At 43.7% G+C, this 19,426-nt stretch overlaps 2 protein-coding genes and 1 long non-coding RNA gene across 4 annotated transcripts in view; 2 read left to right on the top strand and 1 right to left on the bottom strand.

The window, feature by feature from the left end:
• RPL27 (ribosomal protein L27) overlaps positions 1 to 999 on the top strand; it is a 6,108-nt gene extending 5,109 nt beyond the window's left edge. Inside the window, exons 4-5 of the mRNA XM_042477333.1 lie at positions 162 to 272; positions 904 to 999. Coding sequence (XP_042333267.1) covers positions 162 to 272; positions 904 to 952 — 160 coding nt within the window. The 3' untranslated portion in view covers positions 953 to 999. The remainder of the gene's footprint in view (positions 1 to 161; positions 273 to 903) is intronic.
• A 1,434-nt stretch (positions 1,000 to 2,433) lies between these two features.
• On the top strand, positions 2,434 to 17,955 carry IFI35 (interferon induced protein 35). 2 transcript variants are annotated; one of them, XM_042471003.1, is made up of 10 exons: positions 2,434 to 2,543; positions 4,371 to 4,398; positions 5,928 to 6,023; positions 6,581 to 6,739; positions 7,923 to 8,039; positions 10,165 to 10,321; positions 11,730 to 11,839; positions 13,578 to 13,767; positions 15,941 to 16,047; positions 17,605 to 17,955. In XM_042471003.1, exons 2-10 carry the CDS (start codon positions 4,381 to 4,383, stop codon positions 17,794 to 17,796), a joined length of 1,146 nt encoding a protein of 381 aa, XP_042326937.1. In that variant the 5' UTR covers positions 2,434 to 2,543; positions 4,371 to 4,380; the 3' UTR covers positions 17,797 to 17,955. The 2 variants fall into 2 exon arrangements, with proteins under 2 accessions (XP_042326937.1, XP_042326938.1); XM_042471004.1 differs by having other exon boundaries at positions 2,480 to 2,543; positions 4,371 to 4,412.
• On the bottom strand, positions 15,816 to 17,703 carry LOC121932409. The gene is made up of 2 exons (XR_006104347.1): positions 17,586 to 17,703; positions 15,816 to 16,041 (listed from the first exon to the last, which is right to left on the bottom strand). It is a non-coding gene; the product is annotated as an uncharacterized LOC121932409 (long non-coding RNA).
• Positions 17,956 to 19,426: the final 1,471 nt, after the last annotated feature.

Raw genomic sequence — 19,426 nt, 5'->3', positions numbered from 1 at the left:
AAGTGAAGAGCTGCTTCACTCCAGTAAAAGAGAGCTGTGACTTCAATACATCCTTTTCCCTTCTGCTTTTTCTCCCAGCTGCTAGTATCTAGGGAAGCCAGGCAACAAGGCAGAAATGCATGCAAACGTGACTAATCTGCTCAAACTTTGTCTTTGTCCAGATACTCTGTTGATATTCCCCTGGACAAGACCATTGTCAACAAAGACGTATTTAGGGACCCTGCTCTGAAACGTAAGGCACGCCGAGAGGCTAAAGTGAAATTTGAGGAAAGGTAAGTTGGAATTTGCAGTGCCCATGTTACTGTTATGGTTTCAGAATTATGTCTAGATAGGGCTATGTTTGTACCTGAGTGAAAAGATAATCTGAAAGATAATCTATGACGCTGGATTATGGGACAGTGGGATGCTTAGTCCCTGAATTTCCCACATGTAAATTGAGCATGGAACCATAGTAAGGAAAGTCTATTTCTGTTGCTTGAGGATGGGTTGTCTGAAGAACATTGTGGCTCTTTTAGTGTGGTTGGGTCTCCTGATAGAATAATATGTTTAGTGATTTGCTAAAAGGCACTTATAATGTATTTAATGCAGTAATTTATATTACTGGTGTTGGATATTGTTAACCTACCTATTTATATGTGTTGTGCTCATTTAATTTTTTCCATGTTAAGTGCATTGTAATTGAGTTAATATTATAATAATGTGAAGATAGTGTATTTCTGTTTTGTGAAGTGTTTTAGCTACAAATGCAGCATACAACTATGCAGCATGCATGCCTGTGATCAACTGTCTTAACTGACTGCACACACTTAACTCTAAAAGGAGTCTTTAAGTGAAGTCAACCCACTTGAGTCTGGTGTTTGTGCAGTTACAAATCTTTAATGGATTGTATTTGTTCTCTTTCAGATACAAGACAGGAAAGAACAAGTGGTTTTTCCAGAAGCTCAGATTCTAAATTGGATGTAGCTGCACTAATAAATGTTGAAAAGCCCCTTTCTTTGACTCTTATTGTAAACTTTCATTCTTGTGGATTATTGGGAAGGTGTGGGTTAAAAATGGTGAAACAAATACAGTGGGATACTTCAGCAGTAAAAATCTTGATGCCCAGGGATGGGTTTTGTAGGTCACCTGAAAGAATCAGGTTCCTTCCTGGGATCATTTAGTTGATCTATAGGCTTAAACCAGTGGTTCCCACTCTTTGGGCCTCCAGATGATTTGGACTCCAGCTCGTATAATTCCTGACTGTTGGCCAAGTTGGCTGGGGCTTTTGGGAGCTGAAGTCCAAAACAAATGGAGGGCCAAATGCACTGGCTTAAACGTAGAATCAAGAGGAGCAAAGGAAAAGTGTGTGTTCTGGCGCTCCTGCCCAGATGGTATCACTGTACCTTCACCATCTCAAACTTCAAATAAAGACTGCAATGGCCTAGAGTAACTGCTTGTATAGTTGCACCAGATGAAGGAGCAGGTCAGCAGAAGGAAATAAAGAGATGCTTAAGTGGGTTCTGCCTTACTCTCAGTTTTCTCTCTTTGCTGCTTTCTCCATTTCTTCCCTTGGAAATCTTTCGAATTATGTGAAGGCGTTTGAAACCCATCTAGGAAGTTTACAGAGGAGCATAACAAATATTTTCCCAGTCAGCAACATATGCCCAAGTATAAATGAATAAAATACTTTAGCATTGCAAGATGAAGCCTGCAACATCTTAGCCTCAGAGGAAGGCCACGGGCAAACCACCTCCACATATATCTTGCCAAGAAAGCCCCAAGATAAGGTTGCAATAAATTAGGAGTTGACTTAAAGCACATAACAAGTGGTAGATTGGAAGCATTGGGGTGGAGTAGATATTTTCCATCTACTTGGCTGGACATGTGGTTTTTACTTACTCTTTCTTGCTCATTTGCTGCTCTCTTGCTGTCTGAATTTTGGGATTGTTCCCACTACGTAAGCCAGGATGCTATGTGATAGAAGGCAGCTTTTGGTTATTTTTCTCCAGTGCAGAGTACTTTTGCATAAAGAAAGCCTTGTGTCTGCATAGCCTCCATAAGAAAATGGGAATGGTAGGGACATCAGATCTCAAAATTCCCTGATAGTGCACTTTCTGAGTCTTAGACCTGGGATTGGGTGTGTGCACAGATTATTCTAAACCCTGGTTTTGAAAATATGCTAGGATTCCTGGGCAGGAGGAATTGGGCACCAAACCTTGCTGTTCAGGCACTGTTGTTCTAAATGGCTTGGGTCCAGACTGCCTGAAGGACCCTATCTCCCCATAGAAGACAGCTCAGATGTTAAGGTAAACAGAGGAGGGCTTTCTCTCAGCCCACTCTGGTGCCACAACAAACAGTTCCCAGAGTTCCAGAGCTTTGAGCCATGGCAGTTAAGTGGCCTCAAACCGGATTATTTCTGCAGTGCAGATGCAGCCATTGGGTGCTCCAGACCTCCCTTCCTCTGGTCGTTGGGGGTGGAGAAAGGACGCCTGATCTGGGGTGGAGCAGGCAGAAGAAATCAAAAGTGAAAGCGAAGCTGGAGGGAGACAAGAAGAAGTGGGGAGGTAAGTGGAAATTGAGGGATGGGGGCTGATCAAACTAACCCCCTCCCGTCCTCTAAGGTCCTGGTTTGAGCTGGATTCCTTCCCAGAGGCTCACCAGAGCCTTCATCACTTAGGACTGACTTTTACAGAAAAGCCTTTTCCTCCATCTGATCTTAGGGGCCACTTGCTGCTGGTTTCCCTGTTCCCTCTTCAAAGAATCTGGAGGTGTGGTGCTCTTATTTTTTCTGTAGGACACATTTGGGGAGGAGTACAATAACATCCAAAATCCGCAGAACAGTGATACCTTTATTGGGCCAACCAGCATGCAGAAAATGCATGTTGCAAGCTTTCAGAGCTCCACTGGCTGCTTCATCAGTCCAAGGTGTTAAAAATCATATGGGTGTAGCTTTCCATTGAAACCAGTGAAAGGCAGTGGGTCTAGCTTGTGACTGACATTATAATTGCCCCCCTCCTGTATGATTCTTAACACCTTTGCCTGATGAAGAAGCCACTGGAGCTTCGAAAGCTTGCAACATACTTATTGTGCATTTTGGTTGGCCCAATAAAAGTATCATTGTTTTCTGGATTTTGGATATACTGTACTTTGCAACGTAGCCAACATGGCTACCTCTGGATATGATATTTCAAGAGACGATGCCTCTTTGTGGTTGTCTACTTTCACATCTCCCCTGCCCAAGCTCAAGTTTCTAAATGATGGGCCAGCCAAAAGCAAATGTGGCCTGAGGCCTTGTTTTTTTCTGGAGGTGTTGACAACTGCTTACGTCTCTTGGCTATTTGGCCTCTGATCTGGATCAGTTTCCACCCCACCCACCCAAACAATTTGTAGAGGTCTGTGTCAAAGATCAAACTTTTCTCCTTTTCATTCCCTTGTACCAATAATAACAAAAATGGTGAAGCGGTGTGAAACCAATTACAAAGTCCATGTTGTGGTAATATCTTTATTAGGCCAACTAAAAAGATACACAAATGCCTACAGGGCTTTGAAACCAGTACTGTATCACTGAGCAAAGAATTTTTTAAATAGTATGTAGAGGAAATATGGGCATTGATTGTGTTAAGATAGTACTGTATTAAGAATTAGTTTGTAGACTATTAAATTAGGCTCCAGTTAGCTTGAGACAATTGAAGTCAGGAAGATTCCTGATCCAGGAAGGGAATATCTGTTTTTCTTATTAAAGTGGGTTTCTAGACTTGATGGCTGGGAAGAGAGACTTGACTCTGTCTGAGGATACTTGATGAAATGGTGGGATTGGCCTGAAGAGTAACTGAGCGAATTTAGTGTCCTCCTTTACAGCTACTGTATATAATCATCTATAAGTCTAAAAATGTATGCCCAAAAATTGACCCCAAAATCCCAGGTCGACTTATTTATGGGTCACTATGGAAATGTGATAGGAGCTCTTTCAGATTTTCTCATGTAGTGTAGAAAGGAATTTATTTCTCTCTGAAGGCAAGCAGAAAGAGTCCTGGGTTGATATTGCTGTTTGTTTAAGAGAGCATCTCCCACCCGCAAAAGCTCAAATGATGAAGCAAAAAGCATCGATGAGAGTCTCTCTTGCCATGTGCACACATATACACTCTGAAGGAGCCTCCAAGTTTTACCTTCAACCTATCCATGGGTCATGGCAAAAGCCCCAAGTTTTGCCCCAAAACTTGACATCGACTTATACAGTACATGAGGTTGACTTATAGTTAAGTATATACGGTACTTAAAGTAGGATGAAGTGTTCAAATCAAAACACAGGGTGTATGTGTATCAGAAGTAGCTGAAGAGTTCATCTCCATTTGGTTGTGTGTAAAGCACCTAACACAGCCTCTCTCTTTCAGGTGCATCAACATGGCAGAGTCAGATGAGGTAAGCACCAACAGGTAACTAATGGGCAAACTGCCTCTCTGTGGTACCTACAAGAGGAAGGAGAGGGAATGAGTAGCTCTAGAGCAGTGATTCCCAAGCCCTGGTCCTTCTGGTGTTTGTTTTGCACTTCGGTTCCTAGAATCCCAGGCTGTTGGCAAGGATGGCTGAGGCTTTGGGGAGCTGAAGTCCAAAACACTTGAAGGAACAGAGTTTGGAAATCACTGCTCTAGAAAAACCCAAAGTTCTCCAACCATTGTTGGCTACAGCTCCCATCAGCCTTATCCAAGCCAGTAATAAAAAAACTGTTTGTGTTATAACAACAGAAGGAGAGTCCTGTTGAATCAGGTCAAAGCTCTGATTCCTTGTCCAACCTCCTATTTCTCAAAGTGGCTATACAACTGTTCTTACCTGCAAGGCTTTGGCTGGAATCCTGTTGGAGACTCCTAATTAGAGTAGACCTATTGAGTCAATTGTTGAATGGTAAGTCAACACTTAAGGAAATTGCTTTTGTAGCTCTACTGTACTGTACTCAGGAGTAACAATAGGATTTAGACTTTGATGTGAAGTGCCTTAGTGCTCCTCTGTTCCTGGAAGTAGCTAGCATGAACAGTTGTTGGTGACGGACCTGTCTACCTCCATGTGTTTGAGTAATGCCCTTGAAAGCATTTCAAATCAGTAGACACACTTCTGTGTTTAACTGACAGTATTGCATGCACATATTTTCGTTCCCCTTCCCATCCTCAGTCTGCTGCCCATTAATTTCACTTCATGTTCCCAGGCTCTAGCATTAAAACAGAAAACAAAACTAAGATCTGCCCACTCTGTTTCACTAATCATTTTATAAGTCCCTACCATGTCATATTGCCACATCTCAGCCATGTTCTGTTTAACCTACAATCTCAAACTCTTCACTCTTCCTTATAGTAAAAGTATTCCGACTTCTTTAGCATTGTTTTCTGTGAATGTGAAATTAGAATAATTTTTCTCCATGGACTCCAGTGCTGTATGCTTATATTGACTCCCTTTGCTACTTGGTTGTTTACTATTCACTCAGCTACATGAGATCCGTACTGAGTTCTTTAGTGATTGTTTGGACTTTTGATATTCTTTGGACTGGGGCATGGCTTTGGTGCGGCTTCTGGACTCTTAGGATGCATGCATCATTTAAACAGTATACCTCCAAAGTGACCCAAAGCAGCTTTATTTTGGCCTGTCTGCACGGGACCAATGTTTCTATTTCTTTTGCTCCCCTCACCCCAAGTAGAATCATAGAATCATAGAGTTGGAAGAGACCGCAAGGGCCATCCAGTCCAACCCCCTGCCATGCAGGAAATCCAGATCAAAGCATCGTCGACAGATGGCCATCCAGCCTCTGTTTGAAGACCTCCAAGGAGGGAGACTCCACTACACTCCGAGGAAGTGTGTTCCACTGTCGAACAGCCCTTACTGTCAGGAAATTCCTCCTAGTCACCTCCAGATTTGTGATATGGACCAAAGGCCCTTGATATAAGCTTCCTTTTGCTCTGCAGGATTCCTTTATCCAGCTTCCCATTGAGAGCATCTCAGCAAGTGGATCTTGGGAGACGATAGCTGAACAAACTGCGCGGGAGATTAAGAAATGTCAGGTAATTCCTTGGACATGTGTATGACCTTAACATTTAATGTGAGGTATGTTGGACCCCATACTGCCTAAATACCCTAAAAACGCCACATTTAGTTTTATCTTGGAAACTAAGCAGGGTCAATCCAGATTAGTACTTGGATGGAAGACTACCAATGAATACCAGGTGCTGTAAACTATATTCCTTGAGTATTCCTTGCCCAGGAAAACCCTATGAAAATCATAAGGTTGCTATAAATTGACAGGTGACTTGAAGGCACACACACAGGTACATTTTGGAAGACAACCCCCTTCTTTAATCCTGTATATGGAGAGTGGGGCTGGCTTTCGTTGTTCTGGAATAGAATACACTCTGAAGTTCATGCAGTTGCCATAAGTTGACAAGTCACATAATGGCATAAGAACACACAATAGTTGAGGTACACTCCAGATTATTTCTTAGAGCAAGACATTGCTGGTTGATTTTTGCTTCCTTCTGGCTTTCAACTCCAGTGAGCTCTTGTTCAAATCAAGTCATGGGAGAAGAGGTCTGACATGCTTGTGGTGTCTCCTCATTTCCAGGATACATGCAAAGCTTTGGAGATGGACCGTTTGGCATTGCAGGAAGGCAGATTGGAGTGCGAGCAGGAAGCATCCAAATACCAAGAGGCAGCTGAGCTTCTCTTTACTAAACTCCGTCAGTATGAAGATAAAGTCCATTCGCAGGGATTAACATTCAAGGTATGACGTGTTTTATGTAAACCATGGCTTCATTTACATCAAGCCAAACTAATTTCTTCATCATGCCAAGCAAGATTCTGTCCCAAGAAAAGCTCAGTTCCAGGAAATTAACAATTTATGCCATTTCAATCAAACTTGAAGCCATTCTGGTTGAGAGATTTCTGGAGCTGCAGTCTGGAAAAGGATTTTCCCCCAAGCTCTCAGTATTTAGTTATCCAGATATTTAGATATGTGGGTATTTGATCCCAGTGCCAGAGCAAGTTGAGTTTCCAGAGTGAGTTTCTTGTTTGGATGAAGCATATATTCAAACATTGCTCCATGCACTTTCTTTTTCATTCTTCCATCATCCAGACGAACCCTCATGTAACAAACTGGAGTGCTAGTGAAGGCCAGCAATAAGTAATTCTTGGCCATCCTGAAACTGATAGTTTGCTATCCTGTCAGGCTCTCTCCCCATGTTAGTGGGGTGATGAGGTGCTTCAGAACTGGGGTGGGCAACTCTTGAGGGTCTCTAGACCTTGGTGGGTTGCACACATGCACACACTTTAAAGAAAAACAGGAGATACTCCTAAAAGTGCCAGGGTGCAAGGTGTTATCACTTGCAGGCTGCTGTGGCTGCTGGTGGTGGGTCTGTTTCAGATCACTTCCATGATGCTTCTGTACTGCACAATTGTAACTGCTTCATACCACATTAAGAGCCATGGGTCCATCCTATGGCATTTAGGTAATGCTAGTTTTGAGAGAGACCTAGAATCATCAAGTATTACAGCTTTAGAATTCTAGAAGAGAATTCAAATACCTCATAAAACTGTAAGTTGCAGGATTCCTTAGGATGGAGCAATGGAGGTTAAAACTATATCAAACAGCTATCATTTAATAGTATTGATATCCCCATTTTTAAAGCTGTGTGGGGCCTGAAAAGGACCTGGGAGAAAAGAAATAGCCTTTAAATGGGATTCCCCCCCCCAAAAAAAAAAAAAACCTTTGGAGGTTACTGTCACGTCCAAAAATAATGCAAGGCTTCAGGGAACTGCGTTTCAATTGGGGGGGGGGGGAGCATTTCACCTACCCTGTTCTGAACTGAGGTACTATGGCAAATAAGTGCCCAGGCTGGGCTCTTGAAGGTTGCCCACAACTATTGGTTCCTTGTTTCCTGTTAATGGTGTATGTTCTTTTCCTGCAGAAAAAGATGCAGCAGCTGAAAGAAGAAGGAAATCAGTTGCAACAGGAAAAGGAGGCATTGGAAAAAGAACTAGAGGAGCTAGAGAGGGCTCAAATTGTCCCAAAAGGTCTGCACAAGGTATTGTGGAGTGTATTTATATTCTGATTTTAAAAGACAGATAACCTTCATTTTAGGATCAATCTGCCAACCTAACAAACAATAAAACATAAAGCCTCAAAGCAGAGTCCATGAGCCTCTGAATGGTTAATGCATCTTAATTGTCTATTCAGCTTATTACTTGGAAACCAAGGAAGGAACTAGAGGTGATTCTAAAGATTCTCAACACAGATGAACCTAGTAACACACCTCCAGGTTCTTCTGTGGGTTCAGTTGTTTCTCTGTTTCTGCTTCTTCAGCTCAGTATTTGGAACATCTTTGGGCTGTGCAACCTTACAGGATATTCCTGACACCATAAAGCACCTGTATCTTCAGGGTCTTTTCTAAGCCTTCCCATGTAAAGTTGTTTTGGTCATTAGGAGCCATCCCAACACACAGTCTTGACAGAAGAGTTAAGCCCTTTGGCTGGTTATCTAACCCAATATGATTTTTTCAGACAAAGGGAATAGAGACACCCTTTTATCCATATTCCTTGCTTTTCACTATTGCTTGCATGTTTGCTGTGTAAGTTGGAGGTCAGCACTAGCTTGGTGTGCTGAGTCCTGCACTCAGGTCTCCATCCTTTGTCCATATAATCCATCTCTTTCCCTTTGCCCTAAAGTATTTTATTTAAGAAGCCACTTTGATTCCAGGTGCAATCCTAGCAAGTTCCTCACAACTTACTGTTATTTGTTTCTATGGTTCTCAAATTTTGCATAGATATGTGGCCCATGTTTTAAGATTTTTATGAAGGCCCAGAGTACATCTGAGTTGTCCCATGTTCGGCTTGAGCTGAATATTTGGATGGAGGAAATATGAATTTGGATAACTGTAAGTAAGGCTAATGATCTAGGAATGAGTTCATGGCTCATAGCAAGGCAAAATAACTACACTAACAATTGGCAATTATAAGTTGCCAGTGCCATAGTAGATGAATCCTAACTCTGTTATAGATCAGGGATCACAGTTGCATACTGTAGGTTTTTCTGGAAGACCTGTAATGATAGGCTCTAGCCAACGCAGGGGCCATGCTGCCTGGGGGATTCTGGCACCTGTAGTCCAAAAAGTAACTTTTTGAGTTATGTGCAGGCATTGTTTGGAGCAAGGTTCCACATATGGGGCACTACTAAGAAGTCCCTATCTATCCCCACCAGACATACCTCTTTTAATGGAAATTCAAGTAAGATCTCTCATACTGATTTCAAGGAGCAGGGGGGTTGCTATAGGTGAAGATGGTTCTTCAGATATGTTTCTAGTTTCTCTCCATACAACCTTAGAAAAGGCTCTTTTACTTGAGCACATATAATAAGTGTTCACTTGGTCTGTTCAGGAGTCACAAAAAATCTCAGAGTTCTTCTTGGGCTTTCTCTGATGGGAACAGAGTTTGTCTTCACTTAATTTCTAAAAGGAGAGGGGCTGGGGATTAAAGCTACCTGTCTGCCACATTCCTTGTTCAAAAAACCCACGGTGGAGAAAGGCAGCTGCATCACTGGTGATGCAAAAACATTACATATTGGGACTGGGGAATGTGTGACTCTTCATAGCTTTGAAAGTTATTTTTTGGTCTAAATTCCACTGGAGGTGTTGGCTAGCAAATTTGGGGAATTAACAATCCAAAAAAGTAGTTGTTCTAAACTCTGCTTGAAATGTTGCTAAACTCCCATTTTCCACCAAATTCCAGGCAATCTAGCCAGTTTTGAGGGATGGTAGAATATTCTTTATCAAACTTTGAGAACAACTGGTTCCCTAGCCTTGTTGCAGATAACATAGAAACACTTTGTCTTGTAACACTATGTTCCCTGCTTAACCTTGCCCTTGAAAAGTAGTCTGAAGGCTGAGCATTTACTCATGTAAAGCTCTGGCGTTTGGGCAGTTTCAAAAAGTTAATTTTTTGGCCTATGGTTCCCAGAACGCTCCTGCTAGCATGGCCATGCTGGTTGAGGAATTTTGGAAGCCTGAGGATAAAAAGGTTACTTGGCCATGCAATGGGTGTGAGATAGTCTAATGATGAGCTAATCAATCCAGATTGAATCTGTAAAAATCTAGAAGGAAAAGGTATGTATCCTGCCCAAAAAGCAACCCAGCATCGTTGTTTCCCCATATCCAGGTGGAAGCCAACCTTCCTGAGAGGAGTGTTGTGTTTAAAGGCCATGTGGAAGAAGAGAAGACAGAAGGGACATTGTCTGATACAGTGGCAATCCAGCCCCAGATCCGATGCCCCATTCCTGGAGGGTCAGCTCTCATTACTTTTGAGGATCCTGAGGGTAAGAACAGCCATTCCTGGTTGAAATCTTAATCTGTTGGATTTGTAATTGGTTGACCAGCCAAACCCAAAGGGTGCTCAACAATGGCTCCTTTTCATCCTGGAGAGAAGTGGCCAGTGGGGTCCCACAGGGCTCTGTCCTGGGCCCAGTGCTATTCAACATCTTTATCAATGACTTGGATGAAAGAATTGGGGGCATACTTATCAAATCTGCAGATGACACCAAATTAGGAGGAGTAGCTAATAACCCTGAGGACAGGGTCAAAATTCAAAATGACCTTAATAAATTAAAAAGCTGGGCCAAAGCTAACAAAATGAATTTCAACACAGAGAAATGTAAGGTACTGCACTTAGGGTGGAAAAATGAAATGAACAGATATAGGATGGGTGACACCTAGCTGAACAAGAGACTACATTTGAAAGGGATCTGGGAGTCCCAAGTAGATCACAAGTAGACCATCTCTGCATGCTCTTTCTTTGCTTTCCCTCCAATTGCCATCCCAGAATGCCATCTCTCCTTACATACACATATGTAGCAAAAGCATTCACACATTGTATCAATTTGCCAAATTTAAAAGGGGACACAAGCATTTGCATATTCTGTCATACACACACAAAAATAATTTTAAAAAATGCCACTGCGAGAGGGGAGGCATATTCCGCCCATTCCCCTCCCTTTGACCTAAATCCCTCCCCTGAACTTGACCCGATCATGACCGGGGGCCAAATTCACATTTGCTGGCAGCAGGGAAGAAACAGGTTTTCCTAAAGAAACTGGAAATAATCCACTTTTGGAAAATCCGCTCTAAGGGGGATTTGCCCTTGATCGGGTGTGCAAGACCCTAGTTCTGATGTGTTTAAACCAGTGCCAATGGGAAATTCCCACTTTTAATCCGGGTTACAATTCAGTACAAAAGGTAGTCTGAATGGCCCCTTAGATTACCTAGTAAAAAAACAGAGGTTGGAAAAATGACCATGCTAGCTGGCAGATTTGGGGAACTGTAGTGCACACAAGTATCATTTCTGAACTGTGATTGCTCAACTGATGAAGTGGCTCCATTTCCATCTGATAAATGACTGCTGCTCAGTGACATTTAGTGAGAAAAGGCAGGCCTGGCAAAGCTGGAAATTGCCCTTTTGTTTTACAAAAGAAAAATAATATCACCCAGATGTGATTCCTAGTTCAGTTGAGTCAAAGGTTTCTTAAACATGTTCTGCAAATCTTCCATTGGTGATGATCCCATAGTCCTCTTCACCCTTCAAGCAATGAAGTAGATGGAAAATTCTTTCTTCTCTCCATCTTAAGAAAGGGTAAAAACTGATAATGGGTTACCAAACTGACAGGAGAGCTGGGAATGGAAGAGGATTTGGGGGCTGGACTGATCTCTTTCCTGTCTTTTCTTCTTCAGTTGCCCGTAAGATCATTGCAATGGGGCAGCACCGGGTTCAACTGGATGAGTGGACCTATGTGTACGTGAAAGCCGAGCCAATGACTTTGATCTTGCCCTCATCGGTGGAGGTGGGTTCAAAAGTCTTTGGCTTAGCCATGAGGAGTGTCAGTGTTTGCTTGTAGGATGGCTTTCACACTGCTGGTAACAGGCAGTGTGGTATGTGGGGAGGAAGAAAATGCACATTTTCCACCAAGCATGTATTAATGTTTCAACTAAGAACAGATTTTAGATTTGACAGCTTTTTGGTAACATAGGGGTGAAACAGACTGCCCCAATAGAGCGGCTCCATGCAACCCCTGGGTGTGCCGGATTGGGCCCGCGGCACCCACATGCTGCAGGCCTGATTCAATGCTTTGCTGGCCTAAAAAGGGCTGGCAAAATGCTGCACTTTCTGAAAGTGGCAAAAAGCTGGCTTTGCTGCGGCAGTGGCAGTGGCAGCTTTTCGCCAATTTTTTGGTGCAGCACAGCTAAATGCCATGCCGATGAAGGGGTGTGATACTGCCCGCAGTCTGGGCGGGTGGGTGGCGTGACACCGGCATCGGGGCCTGTTGTGTGCAGACACCATGCCCCTACTCTGCCCTGAGGCTGGTGTTAAATGCCAGTCTCTTTATCTCCCTAGATTGCACAGAGGCCTCACTCCTAGAACAGTACAACCCTCTGACTTCTGAGATTTCAAAAGGCAGCATTTTATACATGAAGTCCCTTTTATCTATAGGAAATGCAGAGCTTTGAAAGCATGTGGTTTTTAAAAATTATTATTACATCTTCCATAATCCCCGAGCCCACTGGCCATGTTAACTGGGAGATTCTGAGAGTTGTAATCTCCAAAAAGGAACATTTCCAGATAAAATGAACTGCCAGCTGTGTTTTAAACTTGCCTTGGAGATTACATGGCATTTGTGTTTTGTAATTGGGAATGCTCATAAATCAGGGATGGGAAACAGCAGTGTTTTCAGGGCCAGTTTTCTATTCTAAGGACTCTCCCAGGACTGCACATGCAGCCGAAATGCCAAAGGAAAGGATGAAACAGAAGTGGTCTGAAGTCCACTTTGGGGTGAAAAAATTGAATTTTTAAAATGTTAAACTTCATAGGATTTCTTGTAATCTGTTCACTTGCAAAGTGTCCATGAGTGGCAATTCCTCTTCCCCTTTTTCTAATCAGAAAAGTGGTGGTCTGAAAAGATTGAGAGCCACAAAACACCTTGGGGGTCACATGTGAGCCCAGTGCTAGACTTCATCCTTGTCTGACATAAATGCATGTAAACCTTGCACGCTGGCTGGAGCTGCCTTATTAAGGGTCCAACTTTTGTGCAAAGCTGATGTGCACACAGGCAAGGAATGATTACACTGGTGGGATGTATAGCCTTGGAGGGAGGGATGGCAGGGAGCTGTACACCCAGGTGCAGCCTTGCCAGGACTGGATCCTGAATATCTGGCGATAGGCTACCCCTGTCCAAAAGCATTGGGCCAGAGAGTGGTGGAAGGCAGTCAGCATGCAGAGTCATGCTATCCTCCATTCCTGCTGATGGGCCTTCTTTTAAATGGCATTTCAGATTGGCTACTTCAGTGATGGTGAACCTTTTCGAGGCAGAGTGCCCAAACTACAACTGAAAACCCACTTATTTATTGCAAAGTGCCATGTCACTCTGGGCTTTCTAGTAACAGACTCTGGCAAACTCTGCTGGGGCGACGGCACATGTGCCCACAGAGAGGGCTCTGAGTGCCACCTCTGGCACGCATGCCATAGGTTCGCCATCACTGGGCTACTTCCTTTACATTCCTTCCTCCTGTTTCTCTGCTCTTCAGATTTCTGTGACACGGAGTCCCCGACAGATCCTGCTATCTGGATTGCCCAGCCTTTCTATCCCAGAGGACCGGCTGCTTGACAAGCTAGAACTGTTTTTCAGCAAACGGCAGAACAAGGGTGGTGAAGTGGAGCGTATAGAAAGGTTGAGCGGTTCTGGCCACGTGGCATTGACTTTTGCAGAGGATGGAGGTATGAAGGGATTGTTTTGGATAACAGTTCCCAGAATTGCCAAGCTTGCTAGATTATTCTGGGAGCTGTAGTCATAAAAAGTGATGTTTCCAGGCTCTCTGGAGGGAGAATGGAGGAGGCTGATGATTCAACACTGGGTGGGTGGGTGAGGTGGGAACAGTTCTTCATTCTGATAAGGGAAACTTAGTTGTGTGGCATTCTGAGCTGGCATCCTGTTAGTGATATATGCTTGTATATGTCTCTTTTGGTCAGTTTTGAGGCTGGTATTTCCTCCCTCCCACTGATCAAAGCCCCATTGGACTTACAGGTAAGAGCAGTGGGAGATGGGAGAAACATCTGGCTGTGTCTATTTAGCCAGGCATAAACCAGTTACATCAGCAACTGAGACCTCCAGAAGATCCCAGTGGGTCTCAGCAGAGGATGTGTCAGTTGATGTGTAGTGTAGTTTTGCATGTAGAACTACTGTGTTATGCTGCACCATAGAGGCTTGCAGCGTGAATTTGTTAGTGGTCTGACTAACCTGTTGTTTTATCTGCTAAGAGGGCCTCACTAGAGAAGCACATGAATGGAAATAGACATCCTCTCAATTTTTCTGAGACAAGAGCAGTAGTGCTGCATTGAGACTAAAAGTGGAGACACCAGAGTCATGACAGCCCCTGGATCCATATTACAACAAAGGGTCCAGAAATGATGGCAGGTTTCTTGTATTAACAAACCAGTTCCAATAGCTTTCACTTTTTCACAAAAAAGTATATTTTTTCCCTAATGCTAATGGATATTAGTTGTCCTTTCAACACCAAACCACTCCCCAAATATTTGGCATCACCCAGATCACTCACAATGATGCATTATTGCATGTAAAATCCATGCTATCCATGGAAAACCCTCCTCTCTATTTACCATGATCATTGCTTCTTAACTTGGAATGGACCTTTGGTGAGTGGCTGTGGAGGCTAATTGCATCCTGGCCTTCCTAATCAAAGAGTCACAGTCCTCCTACTCTAAGATCCTGGTTCGACTATATCATTCATGGTCTAGGTTGAACTCTTGGTTTTTAAAGCTCAGTGCCTTTAACAATCTGGGTTGTTGTTGTGTGCCTTCATGTTGTTTCCAACTTATGGCAATCCCAAGGTGAACCTATCATAGGGTTTTCTTGGAAGATTTGTTCAGAGGAGGTTTGCCATTGACGTCACCTGAGGCTGAGAGCATGTGACTTGCCCAAAGTCACCCAGTGGGTTTCATGGCTGAGCTGGGACTCAAACCCTGGTTCCGTGAGTTGTAGTCCAGCACTCAAACCACTACATCATGCTGGCTTCCCTTTAACGGACCGATCCTCTGCATACTTATAAAAGCCCTATACCTATTCACAGGTATTTCCACTACAGCCATTATATTACCTGGTAGCAAAATGTTCCATAGCATAATGGTATCTAATGGGACAAAACCCCTCCTTTGGTTCATATTTAAACTACATCTTCTTTTTTTATAGCAGGTGATCCTAAAGTCCCCATACCGGGCGAATTACTTTTTCCTAATACAGTATGTTCCTTCTATTCTACTCATTTTATAAGCTTCTTTCACAGGCTCACTGGCCTCCTTCTTAGGTGGCTATATAAATTCAGTTAGTTAATCTTTCCTTCACAAAGTCGGGGTTCATTTTAAGTGAGGACATCTCCCAGTCATTTTCAGCAGACTTCCCAAATTAGGTGCCCTCCAATTGTGTTGGACTACAACTCCCGCAATTCCATAACCAACTGTGCTCGACTGTGGGTTGTGAGAGTTGTATTGCAACACATCTGAGAAGTGCAAGCTGGAAAAATCTGATCTCCAATTTCATTAGATTTATTTCAGGAAGAGCTTGGTGAGAAAATGATATAAAGAAAGTTAGGCCCTGGCCAGAACACAGAAACAAGGTAGTCCCTTTCCAGATGGCTTGATTTACACTCCACCCTGTTGGAGCCCAAGAACTGCAAGATTTTTTTGGGGGGGGGGAATGAAATGAAATGAAAATAAACAAGCCACAAAGATCTAATGCACACACTTGGAAAGAGAGGCTGTAAAAGTTTAAAAGGTTTTGGACAATTTACAATAATCTTTAGAAAAAGAAGTTGCCCAAGCTCTGACAGATAGATTTGAGACATGGTTCTTTTCCTCAACCCAATTTTTTCACCAGTGGCTGAGCATCTTGTCCGAAGAGGTCAGTTCCAGGTGCCCATTGGAAAGGAGACCTACACAATCAAGGTTTCACACCGTGTAAGCGGAGAAGTCTGCGATCTACAGGTGAGTGGAAAGACACAAAGACAAGCCCACCCATTGCATTCTTCTCACCAAGCAAGGACCTCTGCCACCTCCTAAACTAAGGCAAAACTAGGCTGAAATGTAGGGTTGCCATATTCCAGTCTCTCACATCCAGACACCTACTTTGCACATTATGCAAATTAATGTAATTATACATATTACTAATTTGCAGTCTGATTATGTGAATTCAGCATATTAATCATTGTACTTTTCTACCATTATGTTTCAACCTCGGTATCAGCACGAAGCTAAAAGATTTCTTTTTTTTCTTTTCCCCACTAACTGGTGTGAAAAGAGGGAGGCTTTGTGGCAGCTCCAGAGAGTAAGGGACATCCCTTTACACTTTGGAGGCTGTTTGGAAGCAAAATTCCACCATGCTGCCTAACCCTAGGCTCAAGCTGCCAATGCAATCAACACACAACACAAGGCCATCTCTGCGTGCCTTCTTTCCTTTCCTGCCTTCTGGGCTTGTCTGAGGAAAGGAATAGAATGGAAGAATAAGGTGGCAATGTGATGTTTGTGTAATAGTGATTGGAGCCTGCGGGGGAAGAATGAGGCTAATGCCAGTGCCAGTCTTCTTGCACAGTTGCCTGCTTCATCATCATTGCCACATTTAACCTACCTATTGGCCTGAGAGGAAGGGGAAATCCGGGATTTACTGCTTCAACTGTCTCCCCAGGGAAGAAGGGTTTACTCTGCTAATGTAAAGGAGATATAAATAGAGTATACAGTAGGCCCTTGGTATCCACTGGGGTTTGGTTTCAGGACCCCCCCCCCCCCCGCGGCCACCAAAATCCATGGATGCTCAGGTTCCGTTAAATACAATGTCATAGGACTTTATCACATGGGGAAAATCAAGGGTTTAAACGGTGATTATCCCGTGAAAATTGCACAATCGCGATTAAGATTTTCACATGACGTTGCGATTAAAGTATCATTATCTGGGGAATAACCAGGGAATAACCAGCAACAAATCATTCATGGGGAAATCCCGTGAATGATTTCTTGCTGGTTATTCCCTGATTATTCCCTGGATAATGATGCTTTAATCATGATGTGTGTGAAACTCCTAATCGTGATTGCGTGCTTTTCACGGGATAATCAGTGTTTAAACCTCCGATTTCCCCCCATGTGATAAAGTCCATAGTAGAATGGAGTCCTTTATATAAAATAGCAAAATCAAGGTTTGCTTATTGGAATTTGTATATTTTTAGAATACTTTCAAACCATGGATGGTCAAATCTGTGGATAAATCCGTGAATTTCGAGGGCCTACTGTATTTCCATACTGTTGTTCTCTGAAGATTTATGAACGATAGGATGGTGTTTTGGGGTTTTTTTTGCATGCTTTTAATGGGTGTCTCTGCCTTAGACTCCATCTCTGCAAGAAAAGAAAGCATGTGGCAGCTGGTAGAAATGGTCCTGTGGGGACTTTGTTACTATCTGGGCAGCTGTTGCTTGGGTTTACATTCATCTGAGGACCCTGTGGGTTTTTGGATGTCTGCTTACTAGCCTCCATACCTTTTTCTCTCCATCCCAGTTCCGCCCTTCTGCCTGTGCTCAGACTGTCCTGCTGTCAGGAATTCCAGATGTCTTGTGTGAGGAGCTGATGCGTGAAGCCCTGGAGATTCATTTCCAGAAGCCCAGCAAAGGTGGTGGAGAAGTGGAAGATGTTCTTTACATCCCAGCAGGAGCCTCTGCAGTAGCTGTCTTCACAGAGGCAAAAGACTGAGTTGCCTCTGCTTTCCTGAGCCAGAGAAAGTGTGGTCTTCTCACTCAACACAAGCGGTGTCTAAAATCTATGGGGGAAGAAGAACAGAAACACTGAGGATCTGGGAATGGGAGGGATGGATTTTTGATGGCTGATAGTAATAAAAAATGTAGGATAGCAGAAACTGATGTGCAGATATCGCAAGTGTAAAAATAGAAATGGGTTCTTTTGATGACAAGTCAGAGGGTGTGAAGAAGCCAAGAAGCCATCCTTCTATCTCAAGTGATAAAGAGGCATCAGAGCATAAAGCCCCTTCTCTTGACATCCGAAATACCGTATACTGGTTTGGGTGTGTGGTTTTTTCATGCCTTGCTATTCCTGTTTTGTTAAGCCACTGCTTAGCGTTTTGATGATTCTTTCCCTTGTCTGCTTTGCACGAGGGGTTGGAATGTAAAAAAAGCAGGCTAAAGACAGTGGAGATTATCGCACTGTGTCTGAGAACGTTCCATATCATCATGTGATGAGAACGTTCCTGGAACGGATATTACCGCATTAGCAATCAAAACGTGATCAGAACGTGATCAGAACGGCAGTTTACCGCACTGTGATTCCTTTTTCTTGAAACCGTTCTCAGAACGGTTTGCTGTATTACGTTTTGTGGGCTGTGTTCTGATGACGTCGCCACTCAGTGGTTGGACGGCTTGGGAGAGGCGCTGCTCCAGGAAAGAGGGAAAAGGGAGGCTGGCTACTGAAATCCCTCACCTCCCTTCCCCATAGGATTCAGTCCAAAAACGGATTAAAAAAGAGCAGAGAGCCCTGTGGGTTTCCCTCTGGGGAGTCAGAAGATGCTTGGCTATGGGGATGTCCTGCCATCTCTCTCTCTGCCCTCTTTCCCCATAGGAATCAATCCAAAAACGGAGGTTAAAAAGAGCAGTGAGCCCTATGGGTCTTCCTCTGGGGAGGCAGAGGATGCTTGGCTATGGGGATGTCCTGCCATCTCTCTCTCTGCCCTCTTTCCCCATAGGAATCAATCCAAAAACGGAGGTTAAAAGAGCAGTGAGCCCTATGGGTCTTCCTCTGGGAGGCAGAGGATGCTTGGCTATGGGGATGTCCTGCCATCTCTCTCTCTGCGCTCTTTCCCCATAGGAATCAATCCAAAAACGGAGGTAAAAAGAGCAGTGAGCCATATGGGTCTTCCTCTGGGGAGGCAGAGGATGCTTGGCTATGGGATGTCCTGCCACTCTCTCTCTCCCTCTTTCCCCATAGGAATCAATCCAAAAACGGAGTTTAAAATCTCCCCAGATGCAGACCCAAAGGACTCCCTCGCTCCTTTTAAACTCAGTTTTTGGATGATTCTATGGGGAAGGGAGGGGGGGGATTCAGTAAGCCTAGGACTCGGCCGGGAGAGTGCTTCTCAGCCTCACTGAGAAGTCTTCCCTCCAAGATTCTCTTGGGAGGAAAGAAGGCAAGCCCCATAAAACGTTGGGGCTTCATATGCTGGCATATGTTTGAAGAAAATAGGATAAACCTATGTAACTTGATGGGCCAAGGGCAGAGTCCCCTCCTGGCAGCCTGGGCTTTAAGGGAGCTCCACGAGGTCCCTTCAACGGAGGGAAAGGGAGGGGACTGGACCAAGGGCAGAGCCCCGGCA

The sequence above is a fragment of the Sceloporus undulatus genome, chromosome 6 (assembly GCF_019175285.1).
Source record: "Sceloporus undulatus isolate JIND9_A2432 ecotype Alabama chromosome 6, SceUnd_v1.1, whole genome shotgun sequence".
NCBI lineage: Eukaryota > Metazoa > Chordata > Lepidosauria > Squamata > Phrynosomatidae > Sceloporus > Sceloporus undulatus.
This window is presented reverse-complemented; position numbering and strand designations above follow the sequence as displayed.